Consider the following 19,509-nt stretch of genomic DNA (forward strand, 5'->3'; position numbering starts at 1 on the left):
CTCAAAGCAGGAATAACATAGATCAGGTTGCTGTGAGCACTGTCCAGTGAAGTCCTGAGTATCTCCAAGGACAGAGATTCCATCAGCTCTCTTGGCCCTTGTTCCAATATTTGACCATATTCTTGGTGAAAATTATTTTCCTAATAAACAATTAGATTTTTGGTTTTGGTTGCCTATCATCCTATCATTGTGCACTTTCAAAAAGAGTCTGGCTGGATCGTCTCAATCCCCTCCTATTAGCCAGTTTAAGACAGGCAATGGCTGCTAACTGGAATAGGRTGCTGTGCCTTACTAGAAGAACCACCAATCTGATCTTTCTATAAATAGTATGTAACGTCTATTTTCCTCTTTTTTCACAAACAGGAAATAAGCTTGAAAATATGACTTCAGAGGACAAAAAGTCTGAAAATCAGCAACTAGTATTTTAATGTTTTGACATATTTTAAATAAAGAACTAATGTATAGAAAGTTACAATGGCAATTTAAAAACAGTGTTATGAATAGAAGTTCAGACCTCAAAATCTACTGAAGAGCCARGTATAGACGCCAAACGTGTATATATACGTGTTCATATATATCATTCAAAACTTAATGCAGCCACTTCACTAACAAGTTAATTTGTACTTCTGTTGTACTATAGATTTGTTTATCGATCTTTTCAATTAGAAAAAAAATGTATTATTAAATTCAAGCTTATACTAAAAGAAAGAAGGRAATATTAAGTTAACTGACATTATTCAAACCATTAAGTCCTGTATGCTATGAGCTGACTTGGGGGAAAATGGATAGAATCTTTATTAATGAAACTGATTGCTATTAAAACCAATTAGTAAACTACCAAACAGAATTAATATTCATAATGCATTAAGCATAGAAAAACTACAAACAACGAGAAAATAAATGAGTGAAAATGTTTAGGAAGATATCCTTCCATTATTTAATGTCACAATTAAGTACTRGTTTTATTCTGATATATTTCTGCAATGTATCACTTTTTCTATGTTTTTTGCTTGTAATATCATTAACTCAAAACTAAAATCAGTTTATATACACAACAGCATTCCTGTATCTATTCCAGTGTACACWATTGCACATTGCATAATAAGAGTATGGAGCAGTCTTTCTCAGAATAGGATAAAATGTGATGATTGTGCATTTGCCAGAGATTGTGCAGTACACGTTCTGTTATTTCAGACGGAAGCTAGCTTACACCTGCTCACTCTGGTGGTGTCAGTTTAAAAAAAGATCTAAAGTAGAAAGATGCGGATACCCTTAACAGTTCTTACGAAAGAGCTAAGACTTTTAAATTCACAGTGGAGTGAAGACAAGTCTGAATTCATTAAATACAAGACAGTAAAAGTTATAATGTGCGAGGTTTTGAACAACCTGTTCTGAAAGATGTTCATTTTAAGTGAGTAGCCTTGGAAATATTTATCTAGCAGTTAAGGAGACAAGTCAAGCAATCCAGTAGTGGAAAGTTTAGTAGCTAGAACACAGAAGGCAACTAAGAACAAGAGGAAAAGGGGACTGAGTAAGTGGCAGGTATTACAAACTAAAGAATAGGCAAAATCTGTTTTGAAAACTAAACAATTATTAATGGAGGGTGCATGTGTGGAGCAAATAGCAAGTGTCTGCCAGCAAACTGGCAGAAGGTAGAATAACTTTACAGAAAAGATCTGAAGGGAAGACAGCAGGTAAGGTTTAAGATATGCACGGTTCTGGCCCAAAGATGACAATCCTTCATACAGCAACTGTATTCAAAATGATAATCTCCACTACAGAGGGAGGAAAAAATATAGATTTTATTAAATAAATCAAATAGTAAAGTACAATAAAAATAACAGTAAAAAAAGCAGAAAAGGACCCATTGTGAACGAAACATTAACTAAACAGGGAAGCTACGCCTCCTGTCAGATGCTTCATGAAAAAGAGTGTGTACCACCATTTTGGTCTCAGCTCAGCTTATTTGCTTTTTTTATACAGAAAAATACATACCAAAGCCTTCTCCTTCCATTCCAATAGGTCCAGGCTGAGGAGTCTCTCCATTCTTTAAGCAGTTATGAATGTATGCTGCCTTCCATCTGGCATACTTCCTGTGCTGAACATTCTGGGGAAGGTAAAAGGTCAATATTTTAACTGCTCATTTCTGTGACTTAACACACTCAAAAACATTCAAAAAAAATATAAGGGTCTTCCACCCTGACAAGAGGTTAAAAAACTAAGTTGYTTTCTCTGCTATCATTTGACACCASTTTAAAGATGAGGAACCCATGGAAAATAAATCAGTGAATTAAAATATAAAAAKAATTGCTCTAAGGGGATCTCAGCATAAAAAAAAATGTGGAGATCTTCAGTTAGTGCAGCATATCAGGAAAAGGAAATACATTTTACCAAAACTATCTACTGTGAAGCACAGAGCACTATGTAGTAATTACTGACATGAAATAAAGAAAACTACTTATCTCCATAAACCTGTAGGACTATTTACTTCAGATTTAAATCTGAAATCGAAAATCCTACTCCTCCTGGTTGATAACACTAGATTTTTTTTTTCTTTGTAATGATGACAATATTTTAAATTTCAAATAGGTATTTAAAGTATGAATATAAAAAGGTTGTTGTAGTTACAGATTCATGCAGGGGTGGGAGGTATATTCTAGAACCCACATAACTTATGATTGATAAAAATCATCTGATTTTTAGCTATATATAGACTGCAGAGGAAAAGGGCTTATGGTAATAATGACTTTGAATAAACTATTAATTACAAGGTTAATAATTCAGTTATAAAGAATATGAATACTTCTCTCAAAATGTTAATTATTATATTGGTGTACAATACCACTTTTCTTCTTTTTTGTCAATTCTTATCTTCTGAAATGGTGTCAGTATTAGAGCAATAAGAGAAGTTGCTGCTTGCCTTTCTAATTCTATTTTCATGCTAATAGTTTGAAATTAAAAAAAAAGGTAGAGAACTTTAACTTCAGTATTTTAAAAAATATACTTTATTTTTGACTATTTTCAGTTTCAGGGAAGAAGAAACTGAAGACAAGTGTTTTGCTTTGGGCTTTTATAGATTGCTCTTTTCAGATTGGAACATGAACGACCATTCATTTTTTCAAACATACTTCAACGTCCCTATGTGCAACATTAATACGTCAGAAGATGAAATGAGAATTGACTACGTCATATCTCCTGGGATGGCCACCATAGATTCTTTTAATCCAGAAAAAGTTCTCAATTGCTGGGGAAATCTTAAACTGATTAGGCAGAAAACTTCTTGATAAAAGAAACAACTAGTCACACTGACAGGTACGAGGTAATGTTCTTCAACGATGAGGCTGAATATAAACAGGGATTGGAAACAGAGATGGGAAACATGGAAGGATAAGTGAAGTAATTTTGCCATATGAACAGTGCAAGCTGATAGCATGTTTTCCACCAACAACAACACCAGAATATTACTTCTGGAAATCTGCTGCAAGGCACTAGTGAACTCTCATTTCCAAATTAACAAGCACAGGATAAACGTGGTTTGGAATGAGAGGAACATTAATCTCTCTTTAAAAGTCCGGACCAAAATGACATCCAAAATATTGAAGAATTAATCAGAAATCCAAAATTGCACTTCACAAAATCCATTGCACTGTTGCCTAGAACAAGACAAGTGACAAGTGCTACAGCATAAAGGATAACGCCAGCAAGCTCTCTTGTTCCTGTTTAATTCATTGTTATCCACCTGGATGTTCATACAGTATAGTAGAAAGCTAGGGTCCTAACTTTCACAAATGAAATAATCTCCCCAAAAATAGCAATCCTGAAGACAAATTTACTAAAGTGCAATCACTGCAACTCAGAAAGGAAAAGTACCAAGAGAAAGTCATGGCTTTCTGTAAGACACTTTCTCTTACTAATCTTTTCTGGTCAAGCAGCATTACAGATAAAATAATTTTATCATTCAGCAAACATACTAAAAGCCACAACTGTAGAATTGTAYTTCCAGATAATGGTTCTTTTAGAAAAGAACATTATACAACATTTAACATCTCTGTATCTCCTTCCAATAATACAACTGTTTCTTAACAAAAGTATTCTATAACTGTTATTCCAGGACAGTGGAGATGCAGTATAGAAGTAGTTTTCATTTATATTTTACCTATGTTTGTTTATAAAGAGGTATTAACATGCTGAAACAGGAATATAAAAATAACCAAAACAGTCCACAAGACTAAGAATATAAAACAAAGTATACAAAAAAAAAGTATTAAATTACAGTTTAGGATCTCAGGAATGAGATGTCATTTTTTTTTTTTCCTTGAAATTTGCTCTCCTACACATGTCTCTGTATACTGAAGTCAGACTCTCTATTTTTCTTTCTCTCCTAAGTGGCTGTTAGGCAACTATCAAATTCAACTATTTAGCAACCACAAAGCGTAAGTTCCTATTAGGACTTTAAAGAAGTTACTGAGTATCACCACACCAAAAGAATGAAGCACATATTTCAAAAATCAATTCAAACTAAATTGCATTATAACCTTTTTTCTATTTTCCCCCATATTAAATACAACATCTTCATCAGTATTTCTGAAAAGTTATTTAAGAATCAGTTTTTGCTCAAGAGATGGACTGTTACATGACTGRACTTCAAATATTTTATGATCTGTTACTAAACACAGAAAAGACATTCTAAAAGATAATCTATCTACAGACAAGTGTTTGTAGATTACTTGAATTACCTGAAGTGCTCTGCAAGAATGATGTAATAACAGAACTCTGCAAAATTCACCATTTGGGCTAGTTTCATTATTATTCCAAATCCTCCTTTGAATTAACTTGTAATTTACAGAAAGTATTTTTGCAGAGTCAAGACTGTGTTTCAAAAACACTGTGAATGCTTTAAATATAGTCAACTTATTTGGATGTTTTGGGTATTTTGCAAGAGCACAGGAAATACTGCCACCAATATTTTATCCGAGATTTAAATTAGTCAAAATATTTGTACAGAAAAAAMTGTGTGTTTGACATTATTTCCGTAAGTCTTCTCTAAAACGAGTAAAAGAAAATACATAATTCACGGAAACAACAGCTAGAGCCATTTTAGAGAGACCACAACTGCTGTCTAGAGTTTCTCTTTCAGTGATGAACATTTCTATTACTGTAATTACATTAAAAAKTGTAATCTGGAATTTCCTATATAAAGAAATTTTCTTTCTGACACTGATTAACAATGCATCTTGAAGAAATCTATAAAAGAGCATTACAGTTTATATGCAAGGAAYTGAACCATGTTTGAATGTGTGTCATTATGCATCTAAATTGCAAAGTCTATAGTTCCAGAACTAAGAATCTAAATTCTGTTGTTTTGGGCTTTTCCCCCCCCTCCCTCCATGATAGCACTGCTCTCAAAAAAAAAAAAAGAGCTCCTGTATGAAGATTATTACTGAAGTAAATGAAAATAACTCTATAAATCCATAGCTTCATAATGATCTCTTATCAGCTGTGTTTTATAAAACATGTCTTCCAGAAAATCACTTTGCGTAGTTCTAATATTGAGGAGTATCTGCTGTGTCCTCTAATACAATCTGCTCATACTATCTAATAATCAGTCACTCACCAGTTATAAATAATAACTATTATTATTAAAATAATAATTATAAATAATATTATTTATAATACCATTTWCTGATTTTAGGTGTCAACTACCTGCTTTCTGTGCTTTCTGCTGTAGATTTAAAAGTCTTTTAATTGTCAACATTCCATACCTATGAAGGCAATTACATACTAAAAACACAGACAGACAGTCTGACTAATAAAGGTAGATAATTTAAGTGTCTGACTATAAAACCAGAGGCAGGCTGAGCCATATTTCAGACTAATACAGAAGGCTTCTGCAGAAGTCTATGACAGTCTCGTGTTATATTCATGTCATCAATCCTTCATGTTATATTGGATAAGAAAACTGATTGAAACTTAAATGGTAGCCAGAAATCCAAGTCCTTTTACCGTATTTCTTCTACACACTATTTTAACAATGTCTTCACTAATAAAATGAATTAAAAATAAGATGATCCCTTCTTTCCAATTACAAAGCCCTATTGTCCTTTTAGCAACAATAAAAAATACATTCAGTTGTAAATATTTACAACTGCTAGGATTCCATATTACCATTTGCAACACTTTCTTTTCATATGCAGAAAGGATTGCTTTAGGACCTTTGAAGTCATTGAACAGTGCACTGGAAGTGTTACAAGCACGGACTGGATTCCTACAATCTAAGGTTGCGTGTCTTATCAGTACATTAAAATGTACACTTACTCTCAGCCTCTATGAACTTTGGATTCCAGGGTGCACAGCAGCCAGTTTCAACAGAACATATGAAAGAGTAATACTAACTTGTGTCCCTCGATTAAAAAAAAAAAAAAAAAAGAAAAAAAAAGAAAAGAAAAAAAAAAGTAGATCGGAATAGTTTCAGGCTATGGAAGACAGAATCCAAGTGCTCCCCTCCTTGGAAAAAAAAAAAAAAAGAAAGAAAAAAAAAGAAAAGAAAAAAAAAAGTAGATCGGAATAGTTTCAGGCTATGGAAGACAGAATCCAAGTGCTCCCCTCCTTGGACAAGGACTCTTATCATTAATATCTATATGTACTACTATACATTAAGTATACCACCATCAAAACCATTCTTTTACCTTCATTCCAGTGTTTACAAATGAAAGCAACCATAGCTACTGTTTTTAAACCTACTGAATCTTCCTGCATGTTAGGCACACCTRTCARATCAAGGTTCTCAGGAGACTTACGCACAGGATGTCTAGTCTGAGAATTCCAAACAAAGTGTGAAACAGTGTGGGCCCAACATAGCCACAGTTGCAGCTTGTTAGAGGTCTTCAAGGAAACAGAACTTTTCTAAGGAATTTTACTAGTGGAAACTGTAGCACGCCAGCACGAGAGAAATCAAAATATTTGTGGATTACCCATGTGGATTTAGGTGTACTGAGGCACATTAAGCACTTACATGATCAAAAATTGCTGACTTGATCTCAGATTATTTAATATCATTGCTGTTTCTTATTTACTGTTCTCAGTTTCCTTTAACTATATTTGAAACATGTCTTCACAGCCAGTAACAGCTTTCTACAAGATTTTGTCCTTGTCAAATGTTTTCAACTTTACCCTTACATTTTCAAAATAAGTTTCTCATTCAGTTAATTCAGTAAGGAATATTTAACTTTTACTTTCTAGAACAAGGAATACTTTATTAAGAGTATCTGTTCCCTCATATTTGAGATTAATTCTCGTGTGGGGCATGAATGAATACAGGGAAAAGCTGACCGTGCAGCTAGTAGAAAGACTTACTTTCATAACAGACTTCATAATTATTTTTATTAAAGTACACCAAAATAATTTCTATCTTGTTCACTGCTTCACGCTTTGTTTGGAATTCTCAGACTAGACATCCTGTGYGTAAGTCTCCTGAGAACCTTGATCTGACAGGTGTGCCTAACATGCAGGAAGATTCAGATCAATCAAATAATTATGATCTAAAAATAATTATGTTGGTGTATAAAGTACACCAACAATTCTAGAATATTTGTTTGATTAAAAAATAAACTGCCATGAAGAACACTAGAACTGGGTTTGTGTTAGCTACTTTACTGGATAAAATTTTTGAACTAAAATACTGATGATCTGACAGTCAGATAGCAAGTCACTTTTTGTGAAACAAATTTATCCTTCTAGCTTCACATATCACTTTTTAAAGGTGGGTTTTGTTGCAACATCAAAAGTAAACTATATACAATTCCATGTCAATTATTAGCACTATAAGTAGTTCTTCCTCACAGCACAAAAAAGGTGAGGATGGAAAGGGCCAGGAACCTTGCATCATTTTTCCATACAGTCATTTATACTTGCTCAGTGTCCCATAATCGTAACACTGTGCCCCATAATTATGATCAGACTTTGAATTTGAAACTGGTATTTGTTAAGTCATGAAGCATCTTCRAATAGATTACAGTTGTCTTGTACTTCACATGCCATTTATACAAATACTTATGATTCACTAACATGTACTTGACTATACAATTAAAACTAATGATCTTTGAATTTCATATTTACAAATTGTAAGAMCATTTTAAGGAACTAAAGTAGCAACTTGCTGTGCTCCTGTGCTATGAAAAACAGTCAGATAATACACTGGTATCCTTAATACTTACTTACCTCTTCAGAGAGCTCCCCGAAAACTGTCAGCACATCAATTAGAAGACTTGCAGTATAAAAGGACTTTATCATGTTTCTGTAAAAAAGAAAACATTTCACTAGCTTGGTAATGTCAATCTTAAGAGCACGATTTAAAAAATGGCAGTTTAATTATACTGGCTTATTTAAAACCAATCACCATTGTTTTTTCGTTTTAATCTGACATTTACGAATTCTCTTCACAACATTTAAATTTAAGAATAAAYTGACTAGTCTCCTGACTACTAAATAGAAAGTTTTCATTTTTTTTTTTTAAAGTCGTTTATATGTTCCACACTTTGTTTCTAACTTAGAATATTCACTAGACATACTACATTAGTTGAGTATTGGTCTGGGGGCTTTAGAAAGCTTGCCAAAAGGTGGACAACCTCTTCAAGAATACAAGAACAGCAGCAGTTAACGTGTAAATTTGAGACAGTAGTAGTAAACAATGGAGATTTCTAAAAGAAATGAATGCATTAAAGCACAGTTCATGCTTCCAGCCATACTAAGGGAGTGTGCATTCAAATATATTAATTTAGGCAACAAAATAAAGATTTTTCACCTACTTATGAAACTGCCCAGCTCTGTCTTCATTGTCAGCATACAAAAACATTTTCAAAGCATAATTCTCCACATGAGCACAACCAACAATTTCCTGAGTAATAGCTTCATTATCACCAAATTGCTTTTTCATCTGAAAAAAGTTGAAGAAAATAGATGCCCATTACTGTCTTACATGYTAGCAATTTTACAATCTAACTCAAATATAAGAAGCTGCTGATTCAGACAAGCCCAAGTAAAAATTCAAAAAGGGAAACAATATACTAATTAACATAATAATGCTAATGGCRGCATGCCTAAGGGAAAATATATTATTTTGGAGAGAAAAATATTACGAATTAGCAGCTCTGAATAATASCTACTAATATAGAATAACTTTTAAATAAAAAAAAATTAAAAATAAAAACAAAAATATGCAACTGTTATATTTCAAAAGACTAACTATAGATTTTCCTTACCATCTGATATACCAAGAACTCTKAAGCCTGAATGAGGATTTGGCACACTTAACTGATAAAATAAAGAGTGTTTTATAAAGTTACTGCAGGTCAGAGTGACTATGTCTTTTTCTTGCAGAATATTCACTACAGCACATTACATCTTTGAAGAGTTTCAGCCCTACCTTGACTGGTTTAGTGACCTATGGATTTACTGGAATTTCAGTGTAAGCAGTGTACTGTAATTCAAAGACCTCTTTTCAAAGATGCTACAGTACAAGAAGCCTCAGGTTTCCTAATAAAAATCAGTAAAGCAAATAACCCCGTTACAGTTACAACAGGTGGATTTACAACTTCTGAATAGGCTTACTGTTTGCACATACGGAAATCTCAAGCTATCCTTAGAGAACAAAAACAGGAACACTGTGTGACACTAACCTGCAGTCCTTATTTTGCCAAAAGATTTAAAAACAATCTCTGAATAGCAGTTATTATTCAGTGCGTGAATATGAAGAAAATTTAATCATTTCTGTAATATTTTTTACATTGCAGCCAATTTTTCAATGCATAGAATGTTACAAAGAAAGAGTTACCTGATTTCAGCAGTGAAATGTAAACATTTCAAGTAGTGCTTCAAATTTGCAGATTTTTGTTGAATTTGTATCTACATAAAGTCTTTAAAAAGTATTAGTTTTAGGAAGTGTAATTTTGTTTCTTTCTTGTTGGGTATATCACAATCTTTAAGTTGTAAAATAAGTGTCAGAAATGAGACATTGTTGAAGTTCGCTAAAAAAAGTTTATATATATTTTATGTGCTTATATGTACACCTTATATTTAGAAAATAACTTATTACTAGACTTGATTTGATGTTCAGTGGAGATTGTTTCAAAGGCACAAATGGCAYGCTGTTACATACACATTTAAAAAAATTAAAGTTGTCCTGGTTGTTTACTTTCGGAATTATCCTTCACAAAATCTGTAATTTAGTACTGCAGTACTGATGTTTCTAATGATAACTAATAATTTGAATGTAAAAATCAAACAAATGGGGTTTTATTTTAGTAAAGCATTTATATTAAAGTTACCTATTGAAAAAGCAAAACAACACAGCTATACATAAGATATTTCCGATGAAAACATGCATTTTAGATCCAATATCACCACATTTAACTACACTGATCTGTAAAACTATATTTTCTCACAATAAAACATTTATACTGTTTTATCCTTTGTTAATAAAAAAAATCAGAATTGTTTACAAGCTTCTGTCTACTCTCTACAATAATCAATAGCAGCAACACACAAAAAGCTGTGTGAAACCCCTATACGCCCTCTACTGGTTAACTGCAGTCTGACAACAGCCGCTATCATATTATTGCAGAAATACTAACACACCAACTTGTCAWGTTGTCCAAACTCCTCCTTAATAGTACTGTATTAGAACTGCTTAGAAGTGCTCTCTCCAGCTTTCCACAACCTGGCTAAATAGAACATACCTCAATAATTTACTACAAAACACCTCATCTGCCAGCTTGCACGAATACTCCCTCTTCTATCAGTTGCCACACAATCTCACCAGCAACTGAAAGACAAACCAGTTAATACAGACAGATGCCCAAAGGCTTTTGCTGTTTTTTTTTTTTGTCCTTCTATATTTGAAATAGAAAGTGCAACTGAACACTGCAGATAGAGCAGCTCCCGTAGTACCATAACAGATCCAGTAACTTTGAACAATCCTCAGGGAATGTGAATGAAAAATCTTGGAGTTTTAATATCATCTCTCTTGCAATCCCTTTCATTTTGGTATAAAATTAAGAGCCATAACGTTGCAGTTTCATGAAATAACACACCAACAATTCACTTTGTATTACATTTTTAATTGCTAAAAGTCACTGATAAAACATAGCAAGAAGAACAAGGTATGAATAAAAAGACAAAACATTCATGTTCATTTGGAAAAAAATTCTTAAGACCTGAAGTTTTTCATTAGTTTCACACAACTTCTTCAGGCATTACTATGGTTAGATTTTGAATAAAAATATATTATACACAAAAAGTACCTCTACTCCATTTTCAATGTTACTTTCTGCTTCCAAACGAGCCTTTAAACCTTAAAATCCATGCACTAGCTCCGTCTAGTCTGTGAAAACTTACTCTACAGAATACCAGTCGAAAACAGCTACTGAAGCTTAAACTGACCATCGGTACCTTCCTTTCTTAGTTTAACTCTATTTAAGGTTTTCATTTTTTGTATTATTGAGTCCTCTAAAAGACTGTAGCGTAACTACCTTTCACCTGCACAGATAAGACTGTGCTTACAAGAATTTGTGTAAGAACTTGCACAATTGTGCAAGAATTTGTGCATCTCTAACACGATTAAGATACTTCTGTGATCTTACCTTTTAGAGTATGTTTTAAAAATCTCCCTAGGTATAAAAATTTGGGATAAAAATTACAAAAGCACAGAAGACTAGGCTAGCTGCTCCTACAAAAGGAAAAAAAAATTCCCAAAGACTTCAACGGAATCAAAGACAAATCAATAAAAAGGTCTTTTGAACAGCCTGTGTTTATTTCATAACAAGTGATATAATTTTTCATGAGACTATGTGTGGATACAGTATCTTTGCAATTCATATTGTCTAAATGAAATTATAGTATAAGTGTTGGCTATAATGAGATGACAAGAGGGAGAGGAAACAGGAGAGGGAGCTTTATCTCATTCCAATCCTTCTAATGATTTATTACATACAACTTGAAAAATACATACAGTATGCCTGCATACAGAATATTTGCATCAATGACTGATGATAGAGAAAAGACAGTATTTGCAGAAGCTTGAATAGAAATTAAAGTAACATCACAAATAACTTTAGAGGAGAGCAATAAATTCTACTCACAGCTTCCAGCTGATCCATAAGTTTGGATAAAAATTTACGGCATTCTGGGGTTTTACTATCAATCTTCATCCCTGTTTGCATCGCATACAAACGACCTTTAAAGGAGATAAATCAATAGAGAAAAAAATAAGAGCAAATTAGTATCTATGGCAAAACTCTGAACCAAAGCAAGCAATGTTCCCCCTCCAACACATCTGAAAGACAAAATTCATCTTGTGGTTTAACAATGGATTACTATAGTGCTACTGAACGCTAACAGCTAAATCCAGATATTTTCAGTCTTGCAGAAATACTGGAAAATATTTTTCTGAATTTTATGTTTAATTTTTCTCAATTAATATTCCTGCTGATTTCAAATTGATAATGCCTGTATTGCTATGAAGCAACATTAACTGCTTTTGTAAAAGATCACCACCTGACATCTGCAACTCTCTCAAACATGAGCTTGAATTMAATTTTTATCTCTAATTATATGTCAACAAATTTCACAGAACTCTTAACATATATGTATACCTATTGAGTATACAAATATAGGTAAATATGGAATTTCCTGTAGTGGGAGATAATTAGCTTTAAAACTAAACTGTACTAAACGGAATTAATCATTTATTATATCCATGTATATGCATACACATCATCAAAAGGCAGACAAGACAATCCATCTTTATATGAGATGAACGTTGTTATACATGACCTACAAGTAATGTTTCTAATTTTTCACATGATCTTGACACTAAGCGATTAACCTCTTCCAATTAAAAAAGACCAACAGAACTATCAAAATCTACAAATTCTATGTATGCATGTGGCAGAATTTAAATGCTTCAGGAAAGAGTAAAATCAAAAAACTATTTTTCACTACGATTAGCACACAATGAGGTGATAATGGACAGAAACATTCAGTAACCAACTGGAGAATGTTTTTCACAAAGCACCCACTCTACTAACTTATGCTCTTGACTCTCAAGGGAGTCTTAAAAAATACCTTCAAACGCAGAGCTTAAGAACTAAAATGTTGTAACTCTACTGAATATTATCATGAACTAGTTTTTATGGCATACTCCAATGCCCTCTTACTGCAAGCCCTCAACCTTTGCAAGTGAACCTTACTTGATTAACAACTTATCATCTCTCCTCTTCTAAACATCATTTCATGCACTAGAGATATGTCACCCTTTTCTCTCAAAACTGTCTCAGTTATCATAAACACAGAAAGCAATTGATTTCAACCTGTACTTAGCCTGATGTTTGTTGCTGAAGAGAGGATATGTTTAAGCGCTTGCCCACCCTTTTCATCTGTTATCAGTTTGTCTAATAAAATTGAACACTATTCTCTACAAAATTTGCTTAGATTTGCTGATGAGCAACACAAGTTATATCACTTTTCTATATTTTAAGATCTTAGTATTTCACAAGTTTCAAATACATTTGATTATTCAAACTAGACAGAGTATACATTCCTTATCCGAGACTAAAGTTGACACATTTTCAAATTTTAAAATAAAGCTGTTCTTGAGCTGCCCAACTGTTAAAAAGACCAAAACATTAAATAGCTAAGAAATAAAGTATCTGTGCCCCTCAATATCTCACTACTCTTAGAATTTAGAAAGAAAACTAGCATTTTACTTAAGTCTTCAATAAAAAAATAATCAAGTAAATGTCTGTTCCAAGCTGAAAAATCAGGATGAATACAGGATATGAACAACTGAAAATAAGAACTGACAATGATGACAGACAGCAATTTTAAAACAAATTATTTGCCACATAAGTTTCATCAATGACAAMACTAAGATTAATAAATAATATGCACTCTTAAATCCACCTTATTTATCTTCAACATGCTGATATATTAACATTAAGAATTATGAAATGATCAAATGCAAAGTTGAAATTTATTTCTAAGAAATCAAGCATAGAAAGATGCAGATTCATGTTTAAGGCACTCAAAGTCTATTGCCAATTAAAAATATTGCAATAATTGAAGATCGTAGTACTTACAGTCTTCAATTAAACTTATTTTTAAGTACGTACTTGATTGGAAACCTTCTTGAACACATTTCATGGTTTGATTCAGTAACTTATCTCTGAGGTATTAACATGGCTGTTAGATCTGTAGGTCATCTAGATCAGTATTTTTTTTCTTTGACACATGCAAATACCAGACATTTTCAGAGGAAAATACAGAAAATGAATATTAGACTGAGTTAGGAAGACATGCTCAGAGTACCCTTGATCACTACTGGATATAGATTCCTCTTAAACCTGGAAGAATCCATTTTCATACCTCTTTCAAAATTCATTAATATAAAAAGAACTCTTATACACAAATAAAAATCATGCAAACCTCTTTATTCTTGAGGATTAACTTAATCATTAAAAAGAGGTCCTTATTTGTAACTATTATTTTTCAAGATTACCACCAATATGTGGATTTTCTCCCACATATAATGTAAATGCACCTATTAAATATGGAAAGCAAAAGTATTTTAACCAAAAAGGGGTTTATTTAAAAGCCTGTGGCATTTGTATGCTTTGTAGGTAGCCCTAAAAAGCCAGGCCTCTCCCCTTTCAGGATTTCAGAAACTGAGCAAAAWTCAAGGACCCCTTTCAGGCACTCCAATGACCTAGAGCAGAGGAGTGAGTCTTGCACACAGAGAGCACAGGTCAAAGAACAATAGTTATAGATAAGAAACATGTTTTTCTTGTCCATATACAAATTTACACTATGGGTGACTTCAAGTAATGCTCCTCACTGACATCACTTTCCTGTTTACAAAGAAACCTGGGATCAATGTGCTAAAGAGTCCTTAAGGCATTAAAGCCTGGAGGACTGTTCCCAGTCTCTCTCAATATACATTGTCATGAAACTATAGAAGTGCTCTAAGTAGCAGCTTTGCAGATGTTAAGAACTGAGACATTCTACAGAGAGACTACTAATGTCACCCAAGCTAAGGTTATATGTGCTCCAACTGTCACCACCAATGGTGGTGAGGAAGGCTATAATGCTAGCGAAAACCAGTCTTGCCAGAGCATGACAAGCTAGTAGCATTCAGCACTGAAAGGTTGTCTTCACTAAGGGAAATGAAAAAATATCTTTGACTAACCAACTTCGTTTCAATGCAAAACAGGGCAACCTGCAGGTCGGAAAACGCAAACCATAGTCTGCCAGTCAAAATCATCCGGAACATCAACTTCAGTTCACAAAATGAAGAAATTGAAGAAAAATGATGTATTCTTGAGTATACTCTCCACAGTTTGAAGCACACCAGTCATAAAATGTTGCTAAGAAAAACATTTGAGTAAACTTACTGCTTTACTCAAAGCTGGTTTAGTCAAAAGCAGGTATGAGGCAGGAGAGTTGAAAAACATTGTCAATAATTATCAAACCTATCAACTAGAGAGCAAGCAAAACAGTTGAAAAACTGAAAGATCTGAGGAACTGCTCTGAGAGAAACAGAACAGGATGAAAGCATAAGAATCTGGTATTAGTCCCTAYAGATAATATTAAAATGGTAAGAATATCCTTGTAATGATTTGAAATTTTGCTTTTGAAATTATGTAAAAGACTGAGTGAATCCAAAAGAAATAATCACTCAAGGAAGAGTACGCTCTYCTTTTTTAAAAATAAAAGGGAGTATTTATTACAATTTAACTTAATTGAGTATCCCCTTGCCTTGTTACAAACAACAGGAAAAACTGTCCTCTTCTACTCTTTACATTTCTGTGTATTATTTTTTTACCTTAGAAATGAAGTATAATAAAAAAATCTTAATTTATTTCCAGACATATTTTTTTTTCTATGCCTGCATCTTTTGTCATCCTTCCCTCTACTTCCGCTGATTTTGAAATGCCTAGAGTATTCTAGATCAAGGTGGTCTGTAAGAGTAGGGCGTTTCCAATACTACTTCTGCCAGCTAAGATGTCCAAAGTTTTATACATGTTTTTTACTTCTGTAGTTATGGCAATGCCATCCACATAAATATTACAGTAAACATGCATGATAGTAACTGAAATTAATGCCATGATCTACTAAAGGATATCTATTAAGTTCATATTATATCTAACTCCAGATAAGCAAACTCACTTCAGTACTGAATATTCAACAGCAATGAGCAAAACTTATCTTTTTCTTGTTTAAATATTTTTAATAAAATTTTAAACTGGCAACCAATGTTTGAAGAACTGTCTTCCATGTTTACGTTGACAGGAAATCTCAGTGGCAAGCACCTCCTAAGCAAGAGGCCAAATGTCTACCACCTTAAAGATCTTTGGTTGTTGAAAAAGCCAAACATAGTATGTCAAGATTTTTCCTCATTTCTTAAAGAAAATAATTATTTACATTGCTTTAAATCCAGATAGTCTGGTTTCTGTAATACTGTAGATGCCATRGAATGCACTATTATTGTGCTTGCTTAAGCCACATGAATCTTGTTTCAAAGCAAACAGTTCAATTTCTACTAGCTTGGAGTTAAGCACCTAAACACTATGGACACCACAGAAAGATATTCTTGTATTCTATATTACAATTCTATTTCAATCAAATAAACTGCCTTTTTAAAAAGAGCACTTGAATTTTTAAATGACTTGAGATGCCATTTTACATCAAATGATTTTGGAGTGCTTTCGATCAAGAATTCTGTCCCAACTGAACACTGCATAAAATGCCTGTCCCCAATGACCACAACAACATGCTGTAAAGCTGAACAACTACAATTTCGGAAACCATTTGCTTGGTAACCTTTGATAATAAATTCCTCCTGTGACAAGCCAGACTGCTGAAAATTCTGATATGAAAACACAATTTAAACTATAGGTTGCAGCTGCAAGAGTCTTCATGTTCTCAAAGCCTAAACAGAAATTATTTGAAGAATGTAGGTACTCTYGGAAATGACTTGTAACTTTCATCTTTATTCCACTATTTCTGAGGAACATCTAGAATACTTGGAAACAAACAAGTGAATGTTATTATCAATTCTTTTTAAGCTTGTTTTATGCAATTGGCTTCATGCACAGGTATTCTGCTACTTTCCTTGTCTCCCTTCCCCTTTAACTAAATCATACAGCAGAAAGGATTTAAATGTGGTTTACCACAGTAGTACRTGCAAAAAGCATGGCACTGAAGAGGTAAAGGAGACTACCTATGCCTAGCGTCTAAATATTAATTAATGTTGCAAGCAGRGCTGAAGTCACTTGTAATCTTTTACACACAAATACAAAACTTCTGCCAATTATTAACTAAAAGAGGGTTTGCACTCACTTTTCAGGCAGGACATTTATCTTCAAATTCATAAAGACTTGGCAAGTAATCATTCTCAGAAAAAAAAAAAATTGCCAGGACAACCAGAAAATTTATGTCTTGATTTGTTGCCCTTAATCTTTGTTCAGTAAATACTTAGCGTGGGTGTGCTGGAAGGAATTATACAGTGAGCTTTACAGAAACTTCTCTGCTTTTATTTATGTCACGTAATACCACGTTATTTTTCCTTTGCTAATACATCGCACAACTTCAGAGTATTTTGTCTTTAGTATGTGCCAAGCATTCATTTCTAATACACAGTAAGTTATTCCAGACTTATGTTTGGATAACAACTGAAACTCCCCCAACTCTGACTTTAAACTAACTCCGTGCCAAGTAAAAATACTGGAGAACAAAAGTTCCAACCAGCTAGTATGCACAATAGGTTGATTCTATCTTCTAAATTCTGTCTGAATATCTTTCTCTTTCCTTGCCTAGAAGGATTAAGAGATTACAGGTCTTATTCTCCACACATTTAAGTATAGAAAAAAATATTAAGAACTGGAATATTTTTAATGCTTTTCATTAACATATTCCACAACAAACAAAATGCAACAAAATAGTCGCCATCAACTTGAGCCAGATTTTGCTTTTGCTTAAGAGATGAAAACCTTTTCACTCCGTAATTTATTTATCACTCAGACTCTATACCTTTCTCCCACCGTCAAACCACTGACAGAAAAATGTTTGTTAATTACTTGGTACAAGCAAAACAACAGCTGAAATACAAATGTGTGGGAGCAGGAACTTGAGCATAAAACTGAATTGTATTCAAACTACTGCAGAAGTATTTTCATAAAGAATGCCTCTGCATAGAAAAAAGAAAAATGAGTTATTCTTCCTTTCAGGAACATTAATGTGTAATTATGTAAATCATGTAACTTTTGTATCTAGATCATAAAAACATGCTAATCTATTTGATCAAATCAAAGTTGTCTTAATCAAATGAATTAAAATACTTTAAAAATAGATTTAATAGCACTGAAACAAACACTGGAGGACCATACACTTTCTCTACATTATATGATGCAGAGGGCAGCTGGTAAAGTAGACATTAAGTATTAGACTGACAGCATCAATTTCAACCCTCAACTATTCCATAGGAAACAAATTATTTTTAAATTTTTTCAAGTAAAATTACTTTAGGAAGAAATACAGGGAAAAAAAATCTTCTTGAAGGGAAAGGTGGGACATGGTGGGAGAGGAGGACTACACATTAATTTTAGTAAGAAACTCAGAGCAATAACCTCTTCCTCCCCTCGGATTCTTTTATAGTACTCTAAATCTTAAAGAACAGATTAATAACAATATATTTCAAGTTATGTTACGTGCTAGATAAACTGTTATCAAGTCAAAACAGTCTCAAATAAAATATATCTCTTATCTAAAGTTCTGAAAATTATAGCAAATTACATTAAGTTCACTATTATTTGAAGAACAACAACTTGTAAAAATAACAAACAACATAAACAAAACAAAAATTTGCAATTACAAACAAGAACTTAGGTTATTAAGGCCAGAGGACAAAACAAACAGTCTAATAACATCTACTACAAATCTTCAGAAATGACTGTTTTACACATTGTCATTCTTCAGAGTGTTTTAAAGACCAACCTTGGTCTCTTATAAAATGTAAATAAAAGATCTTTATATGGAATTCTTAAGTTTCTAAGCTTATCCACAATATTTGAACTATCAGTATTTTTCAAATGCTTGTCTTTATATTCTCATAAAAAAATGAAATATTTCTAATTAAAACAGAAAAAAACTACCTTAACTACAAGATTTATAGTACTTGAGATATCAAGAAGGCAAAAGGAGGAGGTATCTACTTTGGGCTAATTATGGTAAAGTCATGTAGACAGAACAGGCTCCAGCAAATAGAGCACAGACCTGAAGAAATCCTGCAATACATGTTTCAGTTTAGTTTAAACTGAAAGAAAACTATTTCATGTTCTCAGACTACTCAGTCAAATAAACCAGAGGATGCTAAGCGGGCATGACTGAGATGTGTTTCTGAGGTACACTCCTGATCTTAACCGCCAACACCCTGGGCATCATTGGGAAAAAAGCTGCTAG

The 19,509-nt window shown here is 33.0% G+C and overlaps 1 protein-coding gene across 4 annotated transcripts in view; it reads right to left on the minus strand.

Annotated features, from left to right (window-relative positions):
* The window catches only part of VTA1 (vesicle trafficking 1), a 43,733-nt gene that overhangs the window by 16,690 nt on the left and 7,534 nt on the right, over nt 1–19,509 (minus strand). For all 4 annotated transcript variants that reach the window (XM_085299274.1, XM_085299276.1, XM_085299277.1 and 1 more), the window contains exons 2-5: nt 12,135–12,229; nt 8,805–8,932; nt 8,218–8,293; nt 1,996–2,107 (exon numbers count right to left, since the gene is read on the minus strand). In XM_085299274.1, coding sequence (XP_085155400.1) covers nt 1,996–2,107; nt 8,218–8,293; nt 8,805–8,932; nt 12,135–12,229 — 411 coding nt within the window. The remainder of the gene's footprint in view (nt 1–1,995; nt 2,108–8,217; nt 8,294–8,804; nt 8,933–12,134; nt 12,230–19,509) is intronic.

This window comes from Rhea americana, unplaced genomic scaffold, assembly GCF_003343005.1.
Source record: "Rhea americana isolate MKP2758 unplaced genomic scaffold, rheAme1 scaffold_149, whole genome shotgun sequence".
NCBI classification, from domain to species: Eukaryota; Metazoa; Chordata; class Aves; order Rheiformes; family Rheidae; genus Rhea; species Rhea americana.